The sequence below is a fragment of the Raphanus sativus genome, chromosome 6 (assembly GCF_000801105.2).
Source record: "Raphanus sativus cultivar WK10039 chromosome 6, ASM80110v3, whole genome shotgun sequence".
In the NCBI taxonomy this organism is placed as follows: domain Eukaryota; kingdom Viridiplantae; phylum Streptophyta; class Magnoliopsida; order Brassicales; family Brassicaceae; genus Raphanus; species Raphanus sativus.
In genome coordinates, this window is record NC_079516.1 from 36150771 (window position 1) to 36176715 (window position 25945).

Genomic DNA, 25945 nt, shown 5'->3' on the forward strand with positions numbered 1-25945 from the left:
TATCCATCTTTTATCAAATCTAAATTGTCCCTTACGTCTGGTAACTTTGTCCTCTAGGAAAGCCACTATTGGGCGATGGTCTGACCCCACCATTTTCAAGTATTCTGACCAAGTCTGGGAGAGGCTAACCCGATATGGCATTACACGGGATGACCCTTGGTTTATTATTGGAGATTTGAATGAAATAACTGGGAACCATGAAAAAGAAGGCGGCCCATTACGGAATTCAGAAACATTCGTATCATTTAATAATATGATCCGTAATAGTGGACTCTTGGAATTTCAGGCCAAAGGAAATAAGCTTTCTTGGCAAGGAAGGAGGAAAGTAAATGGGAAAGCAATAATGATTCGATGTCGATTGGATAGAGCTTTAGCAAATGAAGAATGGCATACTATGTTCATGTTATCAAAATAAAGAGTACACGCACGAGTAATAATACGTGGCGGACAAAGAGTGGTCGTTGACATACATATCCAGCGAAGACAGTAATGTTAGAACTATCTACCTGAATTCCCAGAACTACCCTCGTTTTACATAATAGAAGAGGGGTAGTTTAGGAAAGTATATATACGTACCAACAAAGAAGTCAATAAGCTCCTCCTCAGATCCAAAACGCGACCCCCTCATCACAAATCTCATCCCCAAGAGGCAGAGGGAGCGATAGATCCTTTATAAATCCCCCATTTTACAAATCTCTTTTCCCTCTCTAAAATCTCATCACTCTTGTGTATATAAAGCCTTCCCCTTTTTTTTCAAATCCTTCTCTTCCAATCATTTTGGGGCTAACTAAACCCTAGATTTCAGATTCCGGATTGCAAACTAGCGAAAGGTCTGATTTTGTCTCTTACCCTTAGTTTCTTATGGGTTCAATTACTCGGATCTGGTTTGAGTTTCATCGTAACCCTTTTAAGTTGTCGTTTCGAATTGGATCTCATAATTCTTTCGATTAGCTTCTTTCAACAACAAAAAAATGTCCTTGTCTGATTATGAGACAATTGTAATAAGCTCTATGCTTCAGTAATCAAAGACCCTTTTTATTACAACCTGTTTTCGTCAATGAATTCGACTGTTGAAACTTGAATCATCTGTCTCGTGGATGGTTTGTCGGCTTAGAACCACTTGTGTTTTAATTGTACTGTATGTGTCGGGATCTTGCTGATTTTTGTTTACGATTTGTGTATGAAAGAGAATGGCTGAGCAAGGAATGGAAGGGAGCCAGCCAGTTGACCTTAGCAGGCATCCTTCAGGGATTGTTCCTACTCTTCAGTGAGTTCTCTCCTTTCTGTTTTTTTTTTCCCTTTTTTGATTGTTGAGTTTGTGCTTTTGTGAAATGAACTTTTTGTCTTGTTTCAGAAACATTGTCTCAACAGTCAACTTAGACTGCAAGCTTGATCTTAAAGCCATTGCTTTGCAGGCTCGTAATGCTGAATATAATCCCAAGGTTTACCTTCTGTCTTTTCTTTTGTTGATTGGGACCTGAATTAAAAAAAAAGTGAATTTAAAAGCCATTTGAAAATGATTTTGTTTAAAAGTCACTGTGGCTATATGAAGTTTAAACTAATTTTGTTTGTATTTTCTGGATTTAGTTTAATGTTTTGTGTGTTCCACGTTCCAGCGTTTTGCTGCGGTAATCATGAGGATAAGAGAGCCAAAGACCACCGCTTTGATCTTTGCTTCTGGAAAAATGGTATCGTGTGTATTGCCTTTATAGCATATTTGTTCACCTTTTATCTCAAATGGATCGATCTACCACGTTCTCGTTTTAACGTTGCATCTATGTTTTCTAATTTTAGGTGTGTACTGGAGCTAAGAGTGAACACCTTTCAAAACTGGCTGCAAGGAAGGTAAATCGTCTCCTCTTAGTACTATCTGATTTTCTGTCTTCTGGGAACACTGTAGTCATAAACTTGATACAGGTGTTTGTTATTTATTATGGTATTGAACTTCTTTTTTTTTTGTTTTTCAGTACGCTCGGATTGTTCAAAAGCTTGGCTTTCCTGCAAAGTTCAAGGTAACACATACACTGCATTATACTTGAGTAGTACCAGTTCAAGTAGCCGCTCGTTTGGTTTCCATGTGTACAAGTCTTGTAAAAAGAGCTGATTACATTCTGCAGGATTTCAAGATTCAGAACATTGTAGGCTCTTGTGATGTCAAATTCCCCATTAGGCTTGAAGGTCTTGCTTACTCTCACAGTGCTTTCTCAAGTGTAAGTGATAACATCAAGAATCGTATAGCATTGTAGTTGTTTGAGATAATGTTGTCTGATGGTTCGCTTCTCTCTCTCTCCAGTACGAGCCTGAACTATTCCCAGGTCTGATATATAGGATGAAACAACCAAAGATAGTGCTCCTTATTTTTGTGTCTGGAAAGATTGTTATAACTGGAGCCAAAGTAAGTAAATAATTCTACATTCTCTCTGAATGATTTAAAACACATGTTGTCATGAAAATACTTGGGGTCATCTGATGGAATCTTGAGGTTACACTATCACAGATGAGAGAAGAGACTTACACCGCCTTTGAGAATATCTACCCAGTTCTTACAGAGTTCAGGAAAATCCAACAATAGTAGTGTAAGTCTCCCAACTTTCTTTATCTCTCTTTGTATTTTTTTCTGTACCTCTTAACCCAATTGATTGTTATCCTTTGATACAAGCAGAGTCTATACACCAGAAAACATGTTCACATTTGGATTGTCATGAACTAGAGATCTCAGGATGGTGGCAAGCGCTTAGTGAGGTTATCTTACTTCAATAAGGACTTGGTCTGATCCAGATTGAAAACCAAAAACTGTAAATACCGAAAGGAGATGGCAATGTATCTCTTTTTTTGTTGTATGTTTCTTCCACGTATCTTTTTCCTGTAATGTTTGTTTCAATGAGCAATACCATAGTAACTTAGAACCTCTCTGCTAACCATCTGTAATAAGACACCAAGACTCTGTAATAAACTCCTTTAAACCGATTTGCAGCATTAGATTCTGAAATGTTTTTAGTTTCATACATCAGTTTAAAGAATTTAAATTCGCTTATGTTACTACTTTTTGGTGGCTACAGATTGTATAATTCCAAATTCCTTTTGTCCTTCCAAATTCCTTTTGACAAGATTTATATAATATTTACTATTTTTCTTTAAATATATATTTTTGATAACAATTGGGATTTTACGGATAAATTCATTATTAATATAAATTCATTTGTGATTTTTTGATGTTTGTCAAAGTCCAAATACAAATTAATTTATTTTTAGGTTAGGAATATAACTGTTTGATATTAATATATAAAAAATATTCAACAGAAGAATATAATTTATAGTTTAAGACATATTTTTATGATGATTTATCTTTAATCTTAACTTTGATATTGTAATAATTTGTATTTGGTTCAATATTTCCAATAAAAAATAGAGAGGCTGGCTATGATATTAGTCATTCAAATCATAAAATAAAAAATAAGATAAACGTAATTATGATATTATTGTAAGATATTATTAATATCTATTTATTAATTAAATGTCCTACATAACATAATAAATAAATAAATAAATATATATATATATATATTTTTTAAAAAAATATTCCATATATTTTATAAATATTTTAGTAAATTTTCATTTTGAGGTTTATATAATATTTACTATTTTGGTATTAAATATGTATTTTTGATAATATTTGAGATTTTACGGATATATCCGTTATTAGTATAAATTCATTTGTGATTTTGATATCATCATGTAAAAGTAAAAAATAATTAATTTAAGGTTATGAATATGATTTTAATATTAAATATTTATAAAATATTTATAGAATAAAATTTATATTTTACTACATATTTTCTATGATAATATTGTAGTAATATGTATCAGGTTCAATATATCTGATAAGAATTAGAGAAGCTGGCTATAGTAATAGTCATTACAATTATAAAGTAAAAATAAGATAAATATAATTATGATATTATTCAATATATATTGTAATATCAAATGTTAATATCTATTTATTAATTAAATATCATAAATAACATGATGAATATATATACATATATATCAGTAGAATAGGTTAATGTTTATTAATTATCTTAAATATTATGATAAATATATATTAAAATACTATTTAAATAATTATATTAATTAAACTAATGATGTATCCTAAAATCATGAAAATATGAAAATAAGCAAATTTAATTTTCTAATAATAATATAGGTAGGGGTCTAGAAACTTGTTCAAGTACTCCTACATATCGGGTTAAGTTTGACTATTTTTAGTTTGGATTCGATTATTTCAGGTAAAGTTAGAATATTTTAGATTTTGAAGAAAAACTCAATTTTTTTATTACTCAAGTTTCTTATACTTAAAAATAGACAATTAACGTAACTAAACTTTTAAAATTTTAATAGGTTGGACGATTAATTGGTTTCGAAACAAAACTTTTTAAAATTAAAAAACACTTATTTAATTGTTTTAAAAATTTTGAATTCAACTTTTCTTAATACAGAAAACAAGAAACTTGACATGCATTATAAGAGCATTCTGATGTAAAATTCCATATTTTTTTCCTCCAAAATAAAATAAAATAGAAAATAGAATAAAATTGCTTCAATCCAACTCTATATCTCATTCTATAATGGAGTAATGAACAAACAAAGGTAGATTAATCTATCTTATTATATAAAGTTTGGTTCTCCAAAGTTACTAATTAACATGATCGCGACATGTGTCAATCGAAAATTTAAGATTATGACATTTGTTACTAAGATAATAATATTAATTTTTTATTTTAAAATACTAAACAAAAGATAATTACAATGGATTACTCGATAGTAATTTCCTTTTATTATGTGAGATGTGTTAAAAATATTTAATAATTATAAAAATATATACTAAGATAATTAAAAATAATTTTGAAATAAACTAATTTTAAAATTTATGTAATGGTAAAACGAAAATTTAATATTATTTAATAATATTTTTTAGAAATTTTCCTTTAAAATACTAAACAGAAAAAGATTTGGAAAGTAATAAGATTGTAATTATTATAATATTCAAAAATCCTAAAGAAAAAAAGTTTTGTAAAATAAGTTATTTAATACTAATTTTCTTTTTCTAAAATCCAAAAGAATAACTGTAAAAGATTATTTGATATTAATTTACATTTTTAGATTTTGACACGTGTTAAAATATATCATGATTAATAAAATATATAAGAAGATAATAAAAACATTTTAAAGTAATTTTAAATTATTTAATAATATTTTCTATACTTTTTATTTTAAATATTTTTACACAAAATAATACTTGTCTAATGATTTTTAATACTAATTTTTCGTTTTCTCAATTTATAAAGAAAATATAATTGTAAAATCAAATTGATAGTAATTATTGATAGTAATTGTCCTTTTCTAAAATCTTAAACATAAAAGAATTGTAAAAATGTGTTATAATAGTAATTTGCCTTTCTTCAAATCTTAATCCAAAAAGATTTGTTGAATAATTATTTATATTTTTATGAATAACTAATTTTCCTATTTATAGTTAATAATCTTTTTAATAATCAAAACCCAAAAGCAACTATAATTATTCACAATCATGATTAAACTCTATATTTTTCTTTTTAAAAATCATAAACTAAAAGGAGCTATAATTATTCACATCTATATATATGATTAAGCTCTCTCATATTTTGTCACTTCTCATACTTTGACACCAAACATAATAAGAGATACAAGAAATATATTTTATGTGAGTTTTTATGAATGTTATTTCACATCTTCGTGTGTTCTACCTTTTTAGGTGTTATATGTTGAGGAAATAACTAGATATCCTTACTTTCACATTAAATTGATGTTGATTTTTTTCTAAAAAACAAATATAATAGTCATGTTACCATACATTTGTTGTTGCTACAATTATACTTATGCATCTATACATATAAATGTTATGTTTTGGTGCCTAAGTTAATGTGATTATTATGCTTATGTATGTTTGTTCTTATCGACATATAAAATATGTTATTTTGTTGTATGTTATGCTACCGGAGAATTGAAATCAAAGAGAATGACTTTGTAAATGGAATGTTGTAGATCATGCCATTAAGGTATTTAGATAAAAGAGAAAAACTTTGCAATAGAACGATGTCACAAATAACCCGTCTAGGCAACATGATTATTGAAACAAAAATCATAACTGGAAGTTATGTGGAAAAACAGATTTTTATTCCTAGAATAAGTCTTATACCAACAGATGCAAGGTGACCTTTTAAACAAAAAAAACTTCAATTTACTTTACAAGTTTAATATGCAATGACTATCAACAAAATTTAAGACCAAAGCTTAAAAAGTTGGTCTATATTTGTCAACTCGAATTTTACAATATACGTTGTACTATCAAAAGTCACTACAACTGCAGAGTTTCAAACTTTTAAAACATAAAGACTAGTGTTTTATAAAATATTATATATCAAAAAGTTTAAATAATATATGATATATAGAAAACAGGTTAAAGTCATACCATAAATGCTAAAGTAAACAAATTTGATGTTTTACTTAGTAATATACTCGATATTTAGCTAATTATCAATAATAAATACTGAATTGTGTAACATTAATATTTTGAGTTGTGTTGTTTTTAATTTGTCTTACACAATATATACAATATAGAGAGCTCACAGTTTTATATGTTTCAATTAACTATAATTAATACTCCTTCCATTCTTTTTTAAAAGTCATTTTAGTGTTTTTATTTTGTTCCAATATAGTAGACGTTTCTGAGAATAAAGGCAAAAAATTACCAAATTTGACTTATTTTAATCTTTTAACATGATTTATCGCAATAATCAATAATGGCTAGAATAAATTAAGTATATATATAAAAAGATTAAATTAGGTATTGTATAAGTAGCCGAAATTTATGTGAAATTTCTAAAGCGTCGCTTAAAACAGAGCAGATGGAGAATTATTTTGGAAAATAATTAAAATTGAAGTACTTATTAAAAAATAAAAAAATTAATATACTATTTAAAATACCACGACTATTGAAATACAAATACCAATCAAAATTAATATAAGAAAACATATTATTGTTACTAAAATAAGTCATTAATATATATTGAAAATTCATGAACTAATGTGAAAAATATTTTCATTCTTTTTATGTGTTCATGAAATTAAAACATAAAATAAGATCCGTGCATCGCACGGATCCATATATAGTTTATGGAATAAACTCCATTATAAAGTGAGATATAAAGTTGAGTTTGAACATTTTTTACTACATTTTAAAATAAAAAATTGAGTGGAGTTGAACATGTGTTAAGTGAATAGCAAATTAACTTATCCGCAATTATATAATTTTAAACCATGTACAACATCAATTTAAATACTTGAATAAAATGAGAAAAGAAAACTAAAATTATATAATTAGGAAAAACTGATATGCTGCCTTGATCTTTCTTTGTCTCTAACCCCATACTCCTATAATAATGGTAAAGTAAGGGGTGACCCCAAAGCGGAATTGACCGGGGGTGCTTGGTCAAAGCTCCAGTAGATAAACTTCGGATATTACTGTCTGGGTTTGGATATCCAATTTTTTCTATGTCAATATCCGTGATTCGATTGGGATTCCGGTATGAGTAAAATGTCAAAGTCATAGAGAACACGTTTAGTTAATCCCCTAGACTATATTTGGGAAGTGATTTTGCCACATGTCCTCTCTACAATCAGTTTCACAAAATAAATATGACATGACTATTACAATTGATGACATGGCTTCCGAAAAAGATGACATGGATTATTTCATTTAATGTTGATTTATATTTTTGGTAAACTTTTTAGAATATGGTAATAACTCATACATTACATTTAATATTGATATTTATTTTTGATAAACCTTTTTAAATATGGTAATATTTCATACATTATCTATAAAATAAACTAGATTTTGACCCGCGCTTCGAAAGCGCGGGTATTATTTTTCACTTTTATAAAATATATTATTTGTTTGTAATTATTGAATGTATTTTTATCTTAGTAAAACTTTCTTTATAATAAATTCGACACATAGAGTGTCTCTAGTAAACTATATGTTTCTCTGGCTCTGTTTTATTCCTTCTCCAATCAACATAGTTATTTGGCTTGTTGTTAAAATAAATGATTTTAGAACGCAATTGTACAATACTTTTACATTGATATTTTGTTTAAACAATGTGACATATTTCTATATTACTTAAATATTTACATTGTAATTTAAATTTGTATACAAATCAATATATGTGTAGTTTGTAGTTAAAAGAAATGATTTTGAATCCAAATGTACACTACTTTTATATTGATTTCTTTTTCAGTTCATATAAATATTTTAAATATATTTATTTCAACTGAACTAACTAACATTTTGTTAAATTGGCCCCTGAAATATATTTTATACACCAATATTTATTTTTCATAATTAATGTTATATATTTTAGATTTATCATAATATAACTAACGATATTCAAAAGACCTGGACCGAATAAAGTTATATGGCTATTTTTGTTATAAATATCCGAACCCGTTTTAGATACATTGGTTATTTAGATATTTTAAGGTTCCTATACATCAGAACCGAATTCATCCAGATCCAGAATGACCAACCTCAAAATCCACACATAATTTTATAATATTCAAGCGGGATTTGGTTTCAAACCAAAAAAAGGATACCTGAAAGAAACACCATGTACCTAAATGGACAAATAATCTAACTATTTTATAAATTAATAAAAAAACTCTTTCTATGTGTTTGGCTAAATTAAATGAAATATAAAAAGTTTTTTTTATCAAGTAAAATAATTATATGGTGTAAAAAATCAAATGGTAATAAATGTAACACATTTAATTATTTTTATTTTAAGTTATTATTTTATTCACAAAAACATATCTTTGAACTATATTTTTAGGTACGTAATTTTCCACCGATGGAAACTAAAATAAAAATATTTTAGTAAAATAAACTAAACCAAACGTTTAATCATATGTAAAACGTAATATTGATTAACTAATAAATAAAATATGTTATTCATGTTTCTAAACAATTCTCATTTGTTATTAATTTATTGAAAATACAATGGCTAAATGTGTAAATAAAAGAAAATACACATCTCTACTATTCATGTTTCCAAACATATCTCATTTATTATACTATCCATGTTTCCAAATATATTTCATTTATTCTACTATCCTTGTTTCCAAACAAACTCCAAATGTACTTCAACTTTAATAATATAGTTGTAAAACGTAATATTGATTAACTAATAAATAAAAATATGTTATTCATGTTTCTAAACAATTCTCATTTGTTATTAATTTATTGAAAATACAATGGCTAAATGTGTAAATAAAAGAAAATACACATCTCTACTATTCATGTTTCCAAACATATCTCATTTACTCTACTATCCATGTTTCCAAATATATTTCATTTATTCTACTATCCTTGTTTCCAAACAAACTCCAAATGTACTTCAACTTTAATAATATAGACTAGATTTTGATCCGCGCTTCGAAAGCGCAGATATTATTATTCACTTTTGTGAAATATATTATTTGTTTGTAGCTATTGAATGTATTTATCTTAGTGAAACTTTTTTTATAATAAATTCGACACATTCTAGAGTGTCTCTGGTAAACTATGTGTTTCTCTGACTTTGTTTTATTCCCTCTCCAATCAACATATTTATTTGACTTGTTGTTAAAATAAATGATTTTTAGAATGCAACTGTACAATACTTAATGTGACATATTTCTATATTAATTAAATATTTAAATTGTAAATTAAAATAAATTTTGACCTGCATGCCCGTGCGGATGTATATTTCAAAAATATATTGCTATTCATTTTTCATGTCAATATAAATAATCATATAAGTGATAGTATTTTATATGTACCATCTTATAAATAATCATATATATTATATTGTTAAAGTTTAATGTGAAATATAAAAACCTTAATTTAAGTTGGTATATAAAATTAATCTTTTTTTGTTGTATTTTTCTTATATGTATTGAAAATATTTTAATAAAGGTTATTGGAAAATATTATAGTAAAAATAAAATTTTGAATATATGCATATTTTAATATGTATATAAAATTTAAAATTTATTTTATGATTATTTTAGACAAAACAATGTTTTAGGTAATTAGATTAGTCCATTTTGTATATTTTAAAAATGATATAATGGATTTCCAATTTTTATTAATAACATAAGCCATTATTTTTTTCTTCTTGACATACTTTTATCCATGTTTCAAAGTTTTAATTTTTTGCATCAGTTTTCTATGAATTATTATTAATTTTCTGATATTTTTTTGAAAATTGAACTCTTGAAATTTTTTTATTTGACAAAACTAAATAAGGTAATAATACTGTTTTTAATTTTTATATAATATACTATTTATATTTCAGTTTGTATTTTTTTTTACCATAAAGAATTGTAAATATTGTGACAGAATTGTAAATAAAAAGAAATATAGAAAGAATGTTGTTTAATTTATTATAAAAACAATGGCTAAATGTTTAAATAAAAAGAAGTATTAAATATGTTATTCATGTTTCTAATCAATTCTCATTTGTTATTAATTTATTGAAAATACAATGGCTAAATGTATAAATAAAAGAAAGTATACATCTCTACTATCCATGTTGCCAAACATATCTCATTTATCTTACTATCCTTGTTTCCAAACATCTTCAATTTGTACTTCAACTTTAATAATATAGATATATTCATATATAACATTACAAATTTCGAAATATTATTTTATTTTCTATAATTATATAATTTGTATTACTAGAGCTTTAGATTTCTAGTTGTAAAATCATTAGTTCTTACATATATATTTTTTATAAATATTGTTTATTTTTCTTTTTGATAATTATACAATTTTATATCATTTTATTAGTTTTATACAAATTAATTTAATATATTTAAACAATATAAATAGATAGAAAATACTATATAAGATTATAATTTAAATATATACATATATACTATTCAATATAATTTTAAATAAACAAAATCATTTTATCTTAATTTAATATTTAACTAAATCAAATCTATATTTAAATATTGGTAAAAAACTATAATATTTAATAAACCTTATTTTAAAATATAAATTAAATTTTGAATTTTTTTTACTGCACATGGTGCAGGAAAACACCTAGTCATTTGATTAAATCATTAGATTCAACTATTCTAAGGGTTCCAATATAAAGAAAACTTAGAAATGATTATACATTTTTGACTAGTTCTTATCTAAAAGGGGCCAAGTGTTAAAAGCCCAGTTGAAACAAGGCCAGGAAAAGAGATCCAGGATCCAATTACCAATCCAATCCAACGGCCATGATTAACTAAGGTTGGAGAGCTAAGGGAACGTTAAAAGGCATCTTCCAAGGAAGAGATAAACCTACTCACTCACTACTCCCCTCCAATCTCCTTATCCGGAAAACCCCCTTCCGGTGAAGAACCTTCTCCGCTGCTTCACTTCTTCACTTCTCCGTTAGTTCCTTTTCTTCCTTGCCCATTTTATAATCATTTCTGTGGCTCAGTTTATGTGTGGTGTTGTTATGTTGGATGAGAACTTGCTGAAACCTTTTTTTTTTTTTTAACTCTTGTCAATTGTCTACTTTGAAATGTGCCTCCTTTCTTCTTCTTTTCTTATATTGTTGCGAGTTTTCATCAGTTTTTGTTTTGTTTTTGATTTTATAAAGCAAATATCAAGGAAAAGAAAGAGTCTTTTTTTTTTAATAATTCTTAGAAATGTTATCTAACTGTTGAACTGTCTGTGTCTGTAGTTATAAAAAAAAATGGCATCGACTTTCACTGCAACGTCTTCCATTGGTTCAATGGTTGCTCCAAATGGCCAAAAGCTGTCTTCAAGCTCGTTCGGAAGGAGGCAGAACGTGTGCCCCAGGCTAAGAAGATCCACTCCTGCTATTGTATGTGCAGCCAAGGAGTTGCATTTCAACAAAGACGGGGCTACTATTAGGAAACTTCAAGTGAGCTTTCTGTGTTTTTTTAGTGGATTATATATATATATATATTCCCAAACTTTACTAAAGTGTTTTTTTTTTTGGAATTTGTACTAGGCTGGTGTCAACAAGCTTGCAGACCTAGTTGGTGTTACACTTGGACCTAAAGGGCGAAATGTTGTTCTTGAGAGCAAGTATGGATCACCAAGAATTGTCAATGATGGTGTCACTGTTGCCAGGGAGGTATGGAATTGGAATTTTTGCCCCTCTTCTAATACTGATGTTTATTTTTTTTGTTGAAAAGACTCTTTAATACTTTTGAACTTTCTACTGTAGGTTGAGTTGGAAGATCCGGTTGAGAACATTGGTGCTAAGCTTGTCAGGCAAGCTGCTGCCAAGACCAATGACCTCGCTGGTGATGGTACCACAACATCTGTTGTTCTTGCACAAGGTTTTATTGCTGAGGGTGTCAAGGTATTCATAACGTTCTTCTTTCAGCTTTCTCAGGTGAAACTCAAAAACTACAGTGATGTTAATCTTAATTATTTTGTATCACTCAGGTGGTGGCTGCTGGTGCAAACCCTGTATTGATCACTAGAGGCATTGAGAAGACAGCAAAGGCTTTGGTTGCCGAGCTCAAGAAAATGTCTAAGGAGGTTACAAATTTTATACATAAACTCTCTTTCTTTTTAATATCTGACGAGTCAAAAAATATGATCGCTGAAAGGAAGACATGTCTTATGTATAGGTTGAAGACAGTGAACTTGCAGATGTGGCAGCTGTTAGTGCAGGTAACAACGAAGAGATTGGAAGTATGATTGCTGAAGCAATGAGCAGAGTGGGCAGGAAGGGTGTGGTGACACTTGAGGAGGGTAGAAGTGCCGAGAACGCACTCTACGTTGTGGAAGGAATGCAATTTGACCGTGGTTACATCTCCCCTTACTTTGTGACAGACAGTGAGAAAATGTCAGTTGAGTTCGACAATTGCAAGGTAACTCTGAGCTCGCTCCATCGGAAGTGTGTTTCATGAGTTTAATGTTCTTAACGTATTGTTCGTTTGTTTTGACTGCAGTTGCTTCTCGTTGACAAGAAAATTACCAATGCAAGGGATCTTGTTGGTGTTCTGGAGGATGCGATTAGAGGAGGATACCCAATTTTAATTATTGCAGAAGACATTGAGCAGGAGGCTTTGGCGACCCTTGTTGTTAACAAGCTTAGAGGCACACTGAAGATTGCAGCTCTCAAAGCTCCAGGTTTTGGAGAGCGCAAGAGCCAGTACCTTGATGATATTGCCATTCTCACTGGAGGTAACTTGCTCAGCCCTTGTGTTTAGGCGTAATCGATGTGGTCTTAATCTTGTCATGTTTTTCAATCTGTCCTTGCAGCAACTGTGATCCGTGAGGAAGTTGGTCTTTCACTTGACAAAGCTGGAAAGGAGGTTCTTGGTAATGCGGCAAAGGTCGTCCTTACGAAGGAGACCTCGACCATTGTAGGTGATGGGACAACACAAGACGCAGTGCAAAAGCGTGTTACACAGATTAAGAATCTTATTGAGGTATTAACGTTTAACTTCAAGTAGAAAAAGTAGAGCAAGTGTAGGATCTCTACTGTTTTTTTGTGTTAGCATACTTCTTACATATGGTACTTGGTTTGTGCAGCAAGCAGAGCAAGATTATGAGAAGGAAAAACTGAATGAGAGAATTGCAAAGCTCTCTGGTGGAGTTGCTGTGATTCAGGTTAATACAAACCCTATTGGTATTATTTAGTATAATATGCTCGAGAGATATTAATTAAAGATTTTATGTATTTGGTTAAAGGTGGGAGCACAAACAGAAACAGAACTCAAAGAGAAGAAACTGAGAGTTGAAGATGCTCTTAATGCTACAAAGGTGATTATTTTATTATTATTATGAGGTTTAAAAAAGCGTGCTATTTGTGTTCTGGTGAACTAACCTGATCATCATGATTTCTATTCCTCAGGCTGCTGTTGAAGAAGGTATTGTTGTTGGTGGTGGTTGTACTCTGCTTCGGCTTGCTTCCAAGGTTGATGCCATTAAAGCCGCCCTTGAAAATGATGAAGAAAAGGTAAAATTCATCAAGCTTTCACTTACTGATTCTTAAACTTTTCAGGTCTTCTTTTAACTTCCCTGATTCCCTGTACTTCAGGTTGGTGCGGATATCGTGAAAAGAGCACTGAGTTACCCTCTGAAACTGATTGCCAAGAATGCTGGAGTTAATGGAAGCGTAGTTAGCGAGAAGGTAGTTTAACAGAAAACCTTCACACACAAACACTTGTGCTCTTGTTTGAATCAGATGCTTGAAGAGCTGTCTTTTTATTCATTTTCAGGTGCTTTCTAACGATAACGTGAAATACGGCTACAATGCTGCTACCGGCAAGTACGAGGATTTAATGGCTGCAGGAATCATTGATCCAACAAAGGTCAGTTGTTTGCATACATACATGCATAAACTGTATTTTAAAGCTAATTGTTCCCTGAACTTGATTGTGATTTGTCTGGATTTTAGGTTGTGAGATGTTGCTTGGAACATGCAGCTTCTGTTGCAAAGACATTCTTGATGTCAGACTGTGTCGTCGTTGAGATCAAGGAGCCTGAGCCAGTTCCCGTAGGCAACCCAATGGACAACTCAGGTTTGTTTTGACATTCATATACTGTGAATATCCGGTGAAGAAGATCACCAACTTCATGTCTCATAACTCATTATGTTTTGCTATTGTTTCTAGGATATGGATACTGAGGAGAGGCGGGAACAAAGTAACTCTACCGGAAACAGATTCCTTTTAGCTTGCAAAAGATGAGAGCTAAGTGTTAATGACTTTGAACAAGAGAATGTGATGTGTGTACTGAAATTTTGAATCAATGTTATGAATAAAATCATGATTCCTTATGTTTGGAAATAGTTTATCCTGTTATTTTCATACTGTCTACAAATAATGCATGCACATTATCGTATCTGAATTTAGGTAATAGTTTTACTTTCATTTCATATGAGAAAATACAAATTGAATGTAATGGTAAAGAGAGATTCACATGTAAAAAAGAACACCTTATACGATTGAATACAATTCCTCACCAGTATATATATAGCCAAGAAGAGAAGAAAAGAGAAGCTATGAACTTGAGGTGGTGAACTATTTCTTGTTAAAGCCAAACAAGGATTTGATGGCGTTAATGGCACTCTCGTTGATGAAAGATTCATCAAACTGCTTCATGAGTGGATCGAAAGCTTCCGACTTCCTGATGTTTTCCAAATCTGGATCGCTTCGGATTCTCTGCAAACAAAACAAAATACCATCACCTTAAACAAACATTCAAACAACACCATCTTTTATAGGTCTCACTGACTGAAACATAAGAAGAACACAATTGAGATTACCTTGAAATCTTCATACCCTGACTTCAGTGCTTCTTCCAGAGCCGAGAGACCAGCTTGAACCTATTCAACACAACTCTCATCAGGTCTGCAAGTCAAAAATGCAATATCTGAAAAAGATTATACCTGATTAAGCTTAGAGTAGCAACAAGCAACATTGTAACTTGAAATTGATGCTTCATCTGGTGTTGGTTTGGAGCCTAACACAGACTCAAACCTTTCCAGTGCTTCCTCATATTTACCATTCCTACATAGATCAGAGATGCACGTCAAATACTCACTTTTAAGTGCTAACTCTCACAAGAGCACTTTGAGGATTTACTTGGAAAACTGAAGCCCTTCACGAAGATCCTTCTCCCGTTGAGCTTTCAGTTCTTTCTTCCTCAGATAGTTTTGCATCTACCCCAAGCCATACAATACATTACTTTTGCTGCAACATAAACAATTCTTTTTCAAAAAAAAAAAGGTTTCAAGAGGAAACTAACCTGAATTTCCCTCAACCTACTGCTAATGAATCCGGCATTTCTCTCAGCTCTAATTATCTCTTTCTCTGTTAGCTCACCAGAATCATCCACCTTACCTACAAGTTAAGAAACACACAACAATACAAATTTTTAGAGAGAATAGATGACACAAAAAGCCAGAGAGCTGGAGTTTGGGAATGGGAACAAACCATATCGTTTCTCCATTTGCATAAGCAAAGGACCAATTCTCTGACGGATGGTGTACATAGTCCTACCGTACTCAGCTGCAGGCCAAATCTCTGTCCCAAACACTGCACTGCACACTCCAAATATTCAACGTCCACTAGTTACATAATCAAGATTCCAGTGACAATCTCTCTAAAAGCTAATCAAAATTCAAAAGAGAGAGAGAGAGAGAGCAAACCTTGTGGCAATAACTCTGTCGCCGACTGTGAATTTGCCGGTTTTGTCGGCGAAACCACCGGGCAAAATAGCATCAATGTAAGTCCCACCATCTCTTCCTTTCCTGAATTTCAGACCATAAGGCTGCTCCACTTCTATCTCATACGTTTCGTACTTCTCTTCTTCTTCCTCATTTCCTTCTCCACCATCTTTCTCTTTTCCTGCTTCAGGTTTGGCTGTTGAATCCGTCTCCGACGCTTTCAAAGCAAAACTCCCCCGTTTTGCCACATGGCTATTGCACGAATTGCTCGAAAGGAAGAGACTTTTCACCGAAATGAAACTGGGTTGAGTGATCAAGGCAGGGTTTTGCTTGGTTCTTGGCAGTGAAGAGAGAGATGGATAACTGGTCGGAGCTAAAGACATGATGGTGGATTCTTATCTTTAGGTTCGAGCTCAGACACAAGCCAAAGAAACAAGAGGATTAATTGGATTTAGCCATATGGAGGAGGAGACCTTTGTGTGTGTGGTTTGGATTACAAGTTTGCATGATTTAGTGGCTATGGTGTGTTTTGCCACGTGTCATCTTGTAATGGTATCAGCGAGCTTGATCCTTATTTTTTTGTCTTAAAATTCGCATCTCCCATCACTTGGATTCTTTTATTACAATACTAGTAGTGCTTTCACTCTTCAAGTAATGATCAATTCAGCAACAAGACAAACGCAACACTACATCGACGTGGTATGTTCAGTGAAAGTGTTACTGGCTCTCTTGAAAAACTATCATCTTTCTAGATAAACAGAGGAGAGAAGAGATTCTAGTCTCATGATCCTCTTATGTTGGCTACAAACAATTTCTCAGGAAAAGATTCTGGAGTTCAGTAATCTTCTTGTGAACTGGAAGGAGGCGAAACAGAACTCTGCACTGCAACTTGCTTGTTACTTGAAGCAAACTTTGATAACATTTGCTTCAACCTAGGAAACTTAGATATGGAAAGCGCCAACACAACATCCATGAGAACTACATACACACACAATGTCTTATTGTTATACATGTAAAAGAACTGCGTCAAAGACAAGATGCTGCTCAAGTTCCAGACAGATTAAAGTTTCATGTAGACGTTTGATCTACATGGTGATGTTAAATCCATATGAAAAAAACTACATCGCATAAGTAGATATTGACGTACTGTACAAATGGTTGCTATTGAGTAAACCAATTAAAAACCAAGACCATCTAGGCAAGAACATGTCTGAAACAGAATCATCTGCAGTACCTTGGTCATCACTCAAAGAGATGATCCATAATGAACAAAAATGCTTCAACCTCTGAGATGAACCCTGTTCGCCACAAAGATTTGACTAGACAAATGAGGATTAAAATAAACCAAAATACAGAAACTTTTGAACATTTTGTTTTATTACAACAGTAACAGTAAGCGTCTGAAGCTCGCTTGCAGAAAACAAAAGGTTCAAGTTGAAATACAAAGCACAGTAAGAACATGATACTATGCAAGTTTGCATATGTCTTCATACTCGATAGACTTAATGACTCTTCCATCATAGACGCCTTTCTCGATCTGCACTTTAGCACAAAACCTGTCTGTATCCACACCCAACAACTTGGCATTTGAACCACGATACGCCCCATTCACAATCTTCACTAACCCTCCAATCTGTGGAAGCACGGTCTCGAGCTCCTCCTGATCAACTCGTAGCACATGCTTAGAATCAATCATTTCAATCTCCCCAACGAAGTTATCAACCACTTTCCTCACAACACCTTTTTGCTTATAATACCCTTTCTCCGCCAGAGCTTTACTCATCACCTTCACAACGATCCCTTGGAACAGCCAGTAAGCTTTCCTATTCATCCTCTCCTTCTTCTTCTCTTCCTCCTTCATCAACTCACCCAAAGCCGACGATCTTCTCTCAGAGTCTCCTCCTCCGCTTTGTTTCCTCTTCTCCCCTCTCTCCTCCTCCTCATCCTCCTCAAACACATGTTGTTTCGAGCTCGAGCTTTCCCCTCTCGCTTTAATCCCTCCGCCAAGAGAGAACCCAACCTTAACACCACTCTTCATCCCCAAGTCTTCATCTTTCCTCTTCTCAACATCATCATCATGAAACATCTCAGCAGCTCTATCAATCTGTCTCCTTATCTCCCTCTCCTGCTTCTCCTCCTCAGCCAAATCACTCTTAACCCTCTTGTTCTTCAACCTCTCCTTAAACAAACTCTCCGAATCTCTATCTACATAAGTAATGAACCACCCTTTAGGCGTCTCCTCCACCTTACACTTCCCAGCCTTCCCCAAGTACTTTATAAACTCCGTCAACGTCGCCCACTCCGTCGAGTTCATGTGCACGTGGTGCCTGTCGTTGATGTACTCGTTGTAAACGACCGTGGCGGCGACGCGGGAGAAACGGTGGCTCCGACGCATGAGGTCGAGGAACGTCGTCTCGAACTCCTCGGAGTAGCCCTCGAGGACGCGCGTGGGGTTCTGGCCGAAGACCTGCATCTGGCGCTGGTGAGACTCGCTCATGCAGTGGCACTTGAAGCCGTTCTCGTCGCGGCACTGTTTCTGACACATCTGGCAGTACCATCGGAGCTTCTGGAGTCCCTTGGCCTTCATCCGGTTCGCCATCGCCTTCGGGGTTAGAAAATCGTTCTTTCCCATCCTTTTGATTCTCCTCTAGCGAAATTAGGGTTCTTGAGATTGGGGAAATATAGGGTTCAGCTGGAAAGAGCAGAAGAGATCTGAGTTTTTCTTTCTTGTCGATGAGCAGCGAAGAACCGAGTTTTGTTGCTTCTCGTATGTATCAAACTTTATTTTATTTATGCTAATAATCCGAAAATAAAGGAAAATTGAGAAAAAAAAATTAAAAAGGAAAACAATTAACCCGAAAAAATTATTAACTCTTGACATGTCTTTTTAATCCTCAATTTCCGTTAATCACAAATCAATTTTATATTTTCGTTAAATCAATTCATTTTAGTTATATTTAACGGTCAACTTTTTTTTTATATGATCAAAATGGTTAAAAGTCAATACAAAATTACAAATATTAGATTCTTTTGTTCTATAAAATAACAATTTTAATTTTATATATTTGAAATATATAAATTAGTGAGTTTTTATTATTAGATTTTTTTAATTACTCTTCTCTCTCTTTTATAGAGAAAAATTCTTGGGCTTATTTGCCAAATAACTAGAAAAATAAGAGAGATTAGATTTTTAGAGAGATAGTAGAGATATAGGAAGAAAAAGTAGGAGAGAAAGAATATTTCTAATTAGTTAGTGAATTTAAAATTATTTTGTGTATATTGGAACAAATTTCCCAAAATTCTTTCTATATTTCTTTTTATCAAAATAAAATATTTCATAAGGAATAGAGAGAATCAGAGAGTGTTTTTGTTTTTTCGTGTTTATATTTCGATCATTGATCATTGATCGAACTGTTAGCATTCGCTAGGTGAATTTTGTCATTATTTTTATGTAAATTATATGTATCTTTAAAAAACTAATTTTTTTTTTGGTGATCTGTTGCAAATTGGGATTTAAATGTATCCAAAATTTAATACTTTTATATTTTCATTCACAACAGTTTAAACCTATCTATGTTTTGTTATAGACTTTTATAGATAATAATATTAGAATCAAAATTTCAGTCATCCTAAATATTTTTGTTTGGTTCCAATTGTAGATAGGAATAGCATAGGGCAAAATACTAGTGCTTACATAAACAAGGGCGAGTTGACAGAAAAAAAAAAAAAACATAAACAGGGGGCGTCCACCTACTATTAAATTAATAGTCACTTTATTACATATCTACCAATCATGAGTTGTTAAGACATAGAAGAAAAGTCAACAATATACAGACGAGAATTAAAAAAAAAAGAGAAGAAATTCAAATAATTTGGAAAATGGAAGAAAGACCAACTCTTGGGTTAAGAAGTAGGAAGACTCGTCGCCAGATCTGACTTTGTCAACTTTGACTTGGTTCCATTCCATCATTCTTTCTTCAGTATAAAGATCAGTGTTATATCCTCAAAAGGTAATAAGCCAAGACAAGAACAAAAACAAGAAACATACAGAGAGATCAAGAAGAAGAAAAAGAATGGCTGCTTTGTCTGATAAACTAGCGGATGCTTACCAGAACGCAAGGCCAAGGTACCCGATCGACTGGTTCACGAAGCTTGCTGCTCGAACCGGTCAACACAAATTGGCTTGGGATGTCGGTACTGGAAATGGTCAAGCCGCCATTGGTGTAAGCTTATTCTTTCTTCATCTTCTTCCCAAAGTTTCCTTTTTTATCTTATTTTTCCTCACTTGATTAGGTCTAAGACAGATTAGGTATAACTTGATCGTGAAGTTAACATATATAACATCTGTTGTTTAATTACAGCTCGCAGAGTACTTCGAGAAAGTTGTGGCTACAGACATAAACGAAGCACAACTGAAACGAGCGGTGAAACACGAGCGAATCAGCTACCATCACACTCCAACAGAGTTGTCCGAAGACAAAATGGTCGCTCTAGTCGGCGGAGATAACTCCGTTGACCTCATCGTCGCTGCACAAGCCGTTCACTACTTCGATCTCATACCATTCTACAACATAGCCAAACGTGTTCTTCGCAAAGAAGGAGGTTTAATCGCTGTTTGGGTCTACAACGACCTGATCATCTCCCCTGAAGTCGATGCCATCATGAAACGTCTTGTTGACTCCACGTTTCCGTATAGAACTCCCGTTATGAATCTTGCGTTTGACGGCTACAAAACGATACCGTTTCCTTTTGAAGGCATAGGGATGGGATCAGAAGGGAAGCCTATACAGCTTGACATTCCTCATAAGCTTTCGCTTAAAGGGTTTATAGGGTTCTTGAGATCTTGGCAGCCTGCTATGAAAGCCAAAGAAAGAGGTGTTGAGCTTGTTACCGAAGATTTGATCAATCAGTTTGAAGATGCTTGGGGTGATGATGATGATGTTAAGGATATTTTCTACAAAGCTCATATGATCGTTGGCAAACTTTCGGTAAAATTATTCACTTACTTTTATTATATTCATGGTATGTTTGCTCATGTTCTAATTAAATGAATTATTTGTTGTACGTAATGTGCAGGCTGCAGATATAGAACGTCATAGAAAGAGATTTGAATCAAACTGTGTGGTTACAAAACTGAAGGATAGTAACAACTCAGCCGTTATTGCTTCAGGTTTGTGTGTTTTAAAATCTTTCATTATTAACTATCTCCAAATAAAACTATTACAATCTGATTAACGAAATTGAGTTGTGTTTGTGTTGTTAAATTGTAGTGACGGCTGCTGCGTTTGCTGGAGTGGCGGCTTACTGTGCCTACTCTGCGAGGAAGAACACTTAAAATATATATATACCTTTTAATGGACAAGAACCGTTTTATGAATAAAAATCTGTTGAAGGCTATTTCCAATAAATCTATCGAGAATGTATACATGTAGTCATGTATTTGTGTGTAAACAGACCATGTCTTCTTTTTGCTTCATCCCATTTCTGTGTGCTTTGATGCAAACTAGGCAAGTCCTTGAGCTGAAAAAAGTATGGACAAGATTTCTTACCATAAGACGAATTTGAAGAGCCTTCCAGTATAAGGATCGGAACTATAACCAAATCGAACCTCAAATCTCCAAAGTCTTGCATAAGTTCTCTCTTCTCCTCAGGTTTTGATGTCACCTATGATCCTCTTGGTCATGTGTTCCAAACTTCCAATATTAACTGCAATAGAACACAAAAATCTATACTATTATTTATGAAGTGATTTTGCTTATTTGTCATATTCTCCATGATTTTAGCTAATTTTGCTTATTTGTCATATTTTTATTAAGTTTAAACTAAATTATCATTGATGTATTATTTGTTTTGAGCTGAGTCACTAAATCATTAATTTAAAATAATAACATTGATGAATATTCTATATAAATAAAAACGAATTTTATTTTATTAATATTAAATTTATATGTTATATTAGCTTTTCTTATTTGTCATATTTTTATTAAGGTTTAGACTTTTAGATAGGTTATTAATTTATTATTAGTTTCTAACTATTCACTAATTTATTTTAATGATATAAAGTTTATATGTTATATGCTATATTAAATAATTGATTACAAAATAATATTTTAGAATCATCAAAAAAATACAATTCTTCTATATATATATTTTTTGTGCCTATCTGAAAACAATATTTTTATTATAAAAGTTAAAAAAATTAAGATACAAAACAATTTTTTATTAAATATTAGTCAACCAAAAAATATAAATATATTTTCTAAACTATCTCTAAGATATGAGTGTTTTAAAAAACTTAACACAACAATAAGTATATATTTTGATTAAAAGTATTTGACATATATAAATATTTTGATGTTTGATTTAACTATTTAAAAACATAAATAATAATTTATTATGCTGATTTTAGATTAATAAGACATAAACTAATAAGTATTTATAAGAAATTTATGCCCGCATGTGCGGGCAAAATACCTAGGACCGATGAAACAAATAAGTATTTTTGTTTATAAACTAATAAGTATTTTTGTTTCAGTATTAATATGCTGATTTGTCATATTCTCCCTAATTTTAGGTGATTTTGCTTATTTGTCATGTTTTTATTAGGTTTTAGCAAAATCATTGATTTACTATTTATTTTTAGCTAAATCACTAATTTATTAATTTTAAAATACCCTTAATAAATTTTATAAATATTAAAAACGAATTTAGTTTTAATAATATTAAAGTATATGTGATTTTGTTGATTTGTCATATTCTCCCAAATTTTAGGTGATTTTGCTTATTTGTCATGTTTTTATTAAGTTTTAGCAAAATCATTGATTTACTATTTATTTTTAGCTAAATCACTAATTTATTAATTTTAAAATACCCTAAATAAATTTTATAAATATCAAAAACGAATTTATTTTAAATTATTTAAATTATATGTTATATTAAAATTTATTTAATTTTCCTTATTTTCATATTTTTAAAAATTTTCGACTTTTAGCTAGGTTATTGATTTATTATTAGTTTCTATCTGATTCGCTAATTTTTAATTTAAAAAAATACCTGTAATGAATTTTATATATAATTAAAAACAAATTTTATTTTAACATATAAAATTATATGTGATATTAAATATTAAATAATTGATTCTAAAATAATAAAAGAAAATTATCAAAAAAATAAAATAAGATAATTCTTATATATATTGTGTTGCTATCTCAAAACAATTTTTATTATAAAGATTAAAAAATTAAGATGCAAAAATATTATAATTAAATTTTAGTCAAGAAAATACGTGTATATAAAGATATTTTCTAAACTATTTCTAAGATATGAATGTTTTAAAAAATAACACAATAATAAGTATATATTTTTATAAAAAATATTTGACATATATAAATACTTTGATGTTCGATTTAATCATTTTAAAACAGAAAGAATAATTTATTATGCTGGTTTTTAGATTAATAAGACATACATTAATAAGTATTGATAAGAAGATTATGTCCGCATGGGTGGGTAAAACACATTCCTAACTAAAATAAATCAAAATTTCATTTGTAATTGCCGAACATTAAATTATTTTTTTGATCTTGAAAATCACAAAACATTATCACAACAATGTACTAAAACCAAAATATTAAATCTTATACAAATAATCTATAAAAGAAATAGGAAACTTAGTAAAAATATAAAGAAACATAAAACAAGAATAAAATATTGAATAGTATAAAATAATTTAAGTATAATCTAAACAAATAAAAAGGTACGTTCTATATGTTATTGGTTTTTTTGTCTCTCACACTTTCTTAAATCTAATTTGTTAATAATATATATAAGCTTATTAGTCATTGTTATTTTTCTTGATGTTTTTTTAGCCGTGATTGTTTCTAATATTTTATTGCTGGTGAGATTTTTTTAATTTACAACTATAATAAGTGTTTAATTTCAAATTCAAGTTTCCTAATCATAAATTGGTTGTTAGTAGTGATAAATTTTGTATCCAAAATATACATTTATAATGCAAAGGTGAAAATGAGTATAATTTAATGCATAATGGTCAATACAAATACTGAAATTAAATAATTTACTCAAAATTTGTATCAAATTTAATAATTTACATTTAAACTATAAAATAACACTAAAATTAAATTAATCCGCACAAGATGCAGATAATCATCTAGTACATATATAAAATAAACCCCATAAGAACAGACAAGTGAGTAAGATTGACATTAGATCGCTCAAATTGGATAAGAATTGACACGTCACCCTGAAGATTTTCCGCAAGCCAACTAGATTAGGACCCGTCCTAAAGGACGGAAATTGATTTGTCAAATTTCAATTAATAATATATGGTATATATAATATGTGTATATAATATTATATATATTTTGTGTAACATTTATATATATATATATATATACATATTAGACATATATATAATATTTTATTAAATATATATAGAATTTAATAGTGTTATAATTTGTGTTGTACTTGTTATTAGTTTGTATTTAATCTTCTTTTATTTTTAGTATAATAATTTGCCTTGTCACACCTTTTACCTTTTAACTTATACACATAGTTATGCTTTTTTCAAAAAAAAACTTATACACATAGTCTCGTAAAATATAATATATAAAAAAACATATTTAAAAAATCTACTGACCATATGCCACCATTATTTGGTTGTTTGAACAAAAAAATCATGTTCTTGTATAACTGTGTATGTTGTGATATGATGTAGGTGAAGAGTAAATATATAGAAGTAAAGTTAGTGATACGAACATGAGCCTATGTTGGTTTATGCCACAATTATTTGGTTTTTGGAAGATCAATGAGCATAAGCATACACGGTCTTTGTATGCTTACGTTGTAAATGAGTCGGATATTTTTTCTTTTATGTCTGGAATGATATAGAACTCGTTGATTTAAGAGTGGTTCAGTTTTATATGATCTAATTAGGGCTGGGCAAAAAATCCGAACCCGAAAAACCGAACCGAACCCGATCCAAAAAAGTAGCACCGAACCCGTACCAAAATTGATTAAATATCCGAACGGATTCAAAATTTCGGTATTTAAAGAACCGAAACCGAACCCGATCCGAACCGAAATATTTTGGGTACCCGAATGTATCCGAAATAAATTTATATACTTGAATATATACATTATTTTTATATATAATGTATATTAAAAATATTAAAAATATATAAGATACCTTTTAATTTTCCAAAATACTCGGAAAATATATGCAAATAGTCAAAAGTAAATGTTTAAAATAGCTAAAATATACTGAAAACACCAAAATAGTTAAATATCTATTGATTCTTTATCCAAATATTCAAAGAAAACTAATTTATGTGTTAAATTAAGGTATTTTGGCATATATGTTATGAAAATTTATATGTAATATATTATCTTTCTTATAGATTTTGAAAATTTAAAGTATATAATAAATTTTGAAAATTTAAAAACATTTTAAATGGGTTATCCGAACCCGAACCGAACCCGTAAAGATCCGAACCAAACCGGAACCGAAATTTAAAAATATCTGGATGGGGCTGAAATCTTTGACCCCGAAAACCCGAAACCCGAATGGACTGAACCGAAACCCGAATGGGTACCCGAACGCCCAGTCTTAGATCTAATTATAT

The 25945-nt window shown here is 30.6% G+C and overlaps 5 protein-coding genes across 6 annotated transcripts; 3 read left to right on the top strand and 2 right to left on the bottom strand.

Annotated features, from left to right (window-relative positions):
- Positions 1 to 595: 595 nt before the first annotated feature.
- Positions 596 to 2967, top strand: LOC108811732 (TATA-box-binding protein 2). The gene is made up of 10 exons (XM_018583818.2): positions 596 to 830; positions 1188 to 1267; positions 1355 to 1442; positions 1617 to 1688; positions 1795 to 1845; positions 1968 to 2012; positions 2118 to 2210; positions 2294 to 2395; positions 2498 to 2576; positions 2663 to 2967. The coding sequence occupies exons 2-9, from the start codon at positions 1191 to 1193 to the stop codon at positions 2570 to 2572; spliced, it is 603 nt and encodes a 200-aa protein (XP_018439320.1). The 5' UTR covers positions 596 to 830; positions 1188 to 1190; the 3' UTR covers positions 2573 to 2576; positions 2663 to 2967.
- Positions 2968 to 11404: 8437 nt separating this feature from the next.
- On the top strand, positions 11405 to 14909 carry LOC108811728 (chaperonin 60 subunit beta 1, chloroplastic). The gene is made up of 15 exons (XM_018583814.2): positions 11405 to 11529; positions 11826 to 12029; positions 12120 to 12245; positions 12339 to 12476; positions 12563 to 12658; positions 12751 to 12993; positions 13075 to 13309; positions 13388 to 13557; positions 13661 to 13738; positions 13820 to 13891; positions 13983 to 14087; positions 14169 to 14261; positions 14350 to 14442; positions 14529 to 14652; positions 14746 to 14909. Exons 2-15 carry the CDS (start codon positions 11838 to 11840, stop codon positions 14757 to 14759), a joined length of 1779 nt encoding a protein of 592 aa, XP_018439316.1. The 5' UTR covers positions 11405 to 11529; positions 11826 to 11837; the 3' UTR covers positions 14760 to 14909.
- A 71-nt stretch (positions 14910 to 14980) lies between these two features.
- Positions 14981 to 16787, bottom strand: LOC108811730 (protein MET1, chloroplastic). The gene is made up of 7 exons (XM_018583816.2): positions 16284 to 16787; positions 16069 to 16175; positions 15881 to 15975; positions 15718 to 15794; positions 15522 to 15642; positions 15399 to 15458; positions 14981 to 15294 (listed from the first exon to the last, which is right to left on the bottom strand). Exons 1-7 carry the CDS (start codon positions 16682 to 16684, stop codon positions 15154 to 15156), a joined length of 1002 nt encoding a protein of 333 aa, XP_018439318.1. The 5' UTR covers positions 16685 to 16787; the 3' UTR covers positions 14981 to 15153.
- A 497-nt stretch (positions 16788 to 17284) lies between these two features.
- Positions 17285 to 19047, bottom strand: LOC108811729 (KIN17-like protein). Of its 2 annotated transcripts, XM_056989352.1 has the most exons (2): positions 17819 to 19047; positions 17285 to 17601 (listed from the first exon to the last, which is right to left on the bottom strand). In XM_056989352.1, exons 1-2 carry the CDS (start codon positions 18931 to 18933, stop codon positions 17544 to 17546), a joined length of 1173 nt encoding a protein of 390 aa, XP_056845332.1. In that variant the 5' UTR covers positions 18934 to 19047; the 3' UTR covers positions 17285 to 17543. The 2 variants fall into 2 exon arrangements, with proteins under 2 accessions (XP_056845332.1, XP_018439317.1); XM_018583815.2 differs by lacking the exon at positions 17285 to 17601 and having other exon boundaries at positions 17622 to 19047.
- A 1081-nt stretch (positions 19048 to 20128) lies between these two features.
- On the top strand, positions 20129 to 21777 carry LOC108811731 (uncharacterized). Its single transcript, XM_018583817.2, has 4 exons — positions 20129 to 20524; positions 20663 to 21289; positions 21378 to 21471; positions 21572 to 21777. Exons 1-4 carry the CDS (start codon positions 20375 to 20377, stop codon positions 21634 to 21636), a joined length of 936 nt encoding a protein of 311 aa, XP_018439319.1. The 5' UTR covers positions 20129 to 20374; the 3' UTR covers positions 21637 to 21777.
- Positions 21778 to 25945: the final 4168 nt, after the last annotated feature.

What these genes read in the sequence shown, in the direction of transcription:
- LOC108811731 (XM_018583817.2), top strand. Translation starts at nt 20,375, where the DNA reads ATGGCTGCTTTGTCTGATAAACTAGCGGATGCTTACCAGAACGCAAGG. An exon ending in TGATCGTTGGCAAACTTTCG is followed by an intron (nt 21,290 to 21,377) that starts GTAAAATTATTC and finishes CGTAATGTGCAG; the next exon opens with GCTGCAGATATAGAACGTCA. An exon ending in CTCAGCCGTTATTGCTTCAG is followed by an intron (nt 21,472 to 21,571) that starts GTTTGTGTGTTT and finishes GTTAAATTGTAG; the next exon opens with TGACGGCTGCTGCGTTTGCT.
- LOC108811730 (XM_018583816.2), bottom strand. Translation starts at nt 16,684, where the DNA reads ATGTCTTTAGCTCCGACCAGTTATCCATCTCTCTCTTCACTGCCAAGA. An exon ending in GAAGGGCTTCAGTTTTCCAA is followed by an intron (nt 15,643 to 15,717) that starts GTAAATCCTCAA and finishes TGATCTATGTAG; the next exon opens with GAATGGTAAATATGAGGAAG. An exon ending in CAGGGTATGAAGATTTCAAG is followed by an intron (nt 15,295 to 15,398) that starts GTAATCTCAATT and finishes TTTTGTTTGCAG; the next exon opens with AGAATCCGAAGCGATCCAGA.
- LOC108811728 (XM_018583814.2), top strand. Translation starts at nt 11,838, where the DNA reads ATGGCATCGACTTTCACTGCAACGTCTTCCATTGGTTCAATGGTTGCT. An exon ending in ATGCTCTTAATGCTACAAAG is followed by an intron (nt 13,892 to 13,982) that starts GTGATTATTTTA and finishes TCTATTCCTCAG; the next exon opens with GCTGCTGTTGAAGAAGGTAT. An exon ending in GAAGCGTAGTTAGCGAGAAG is followed by an intron (nt 14,262 to 14,349) that starts GTAGTTTAACAG and finishes ATTCATTTTCAG; the next exon opens with GTGCTTTCTAACGATAACGT.
- LOC108811729 (XM_056989352.1), bottom strand. Translation starts at nt 18,933, where the DNA reads ATGGGAAAGAACGATTTTCTAACCCCGAAGGCGATGGCGAACCGGATG. An exon ending in ATCGAGAAAGGCGTCTATGA is followed by an intron (nt 17,602 to 17,818) that starts TGGAAGAGTCAT and finishes TTTGTGGCGAAC; the next exon opens with AGGGTTCATCTCAGAGGTTG.
- LOC108811732 (XM_018583818.2), top strand. Translation starts at nt 1,191, where the DNA reads ATGGCTGAGCAAGGAATGGAAGGGAGCCAGCCAGTTGACCTTAGCAGG. An exon ending in GCTTTCCTGCAAAGTTCAAG is followed by an intron (nt 2,013 to 2,117) that starts GTAACACATACA and finishes TACATTCTGCAG; the next exon opens with GATTTCAAGATTCAGAACAT. An exon ending in TTGTTATAACTGGAGCCAAA is followed by an intron (nt 2,396 to 2,497) that starts GTAAGTAAATAA and finishes ACACTATCACAG; the next exon opens with ATGAGAGAAGAGACTTACAC.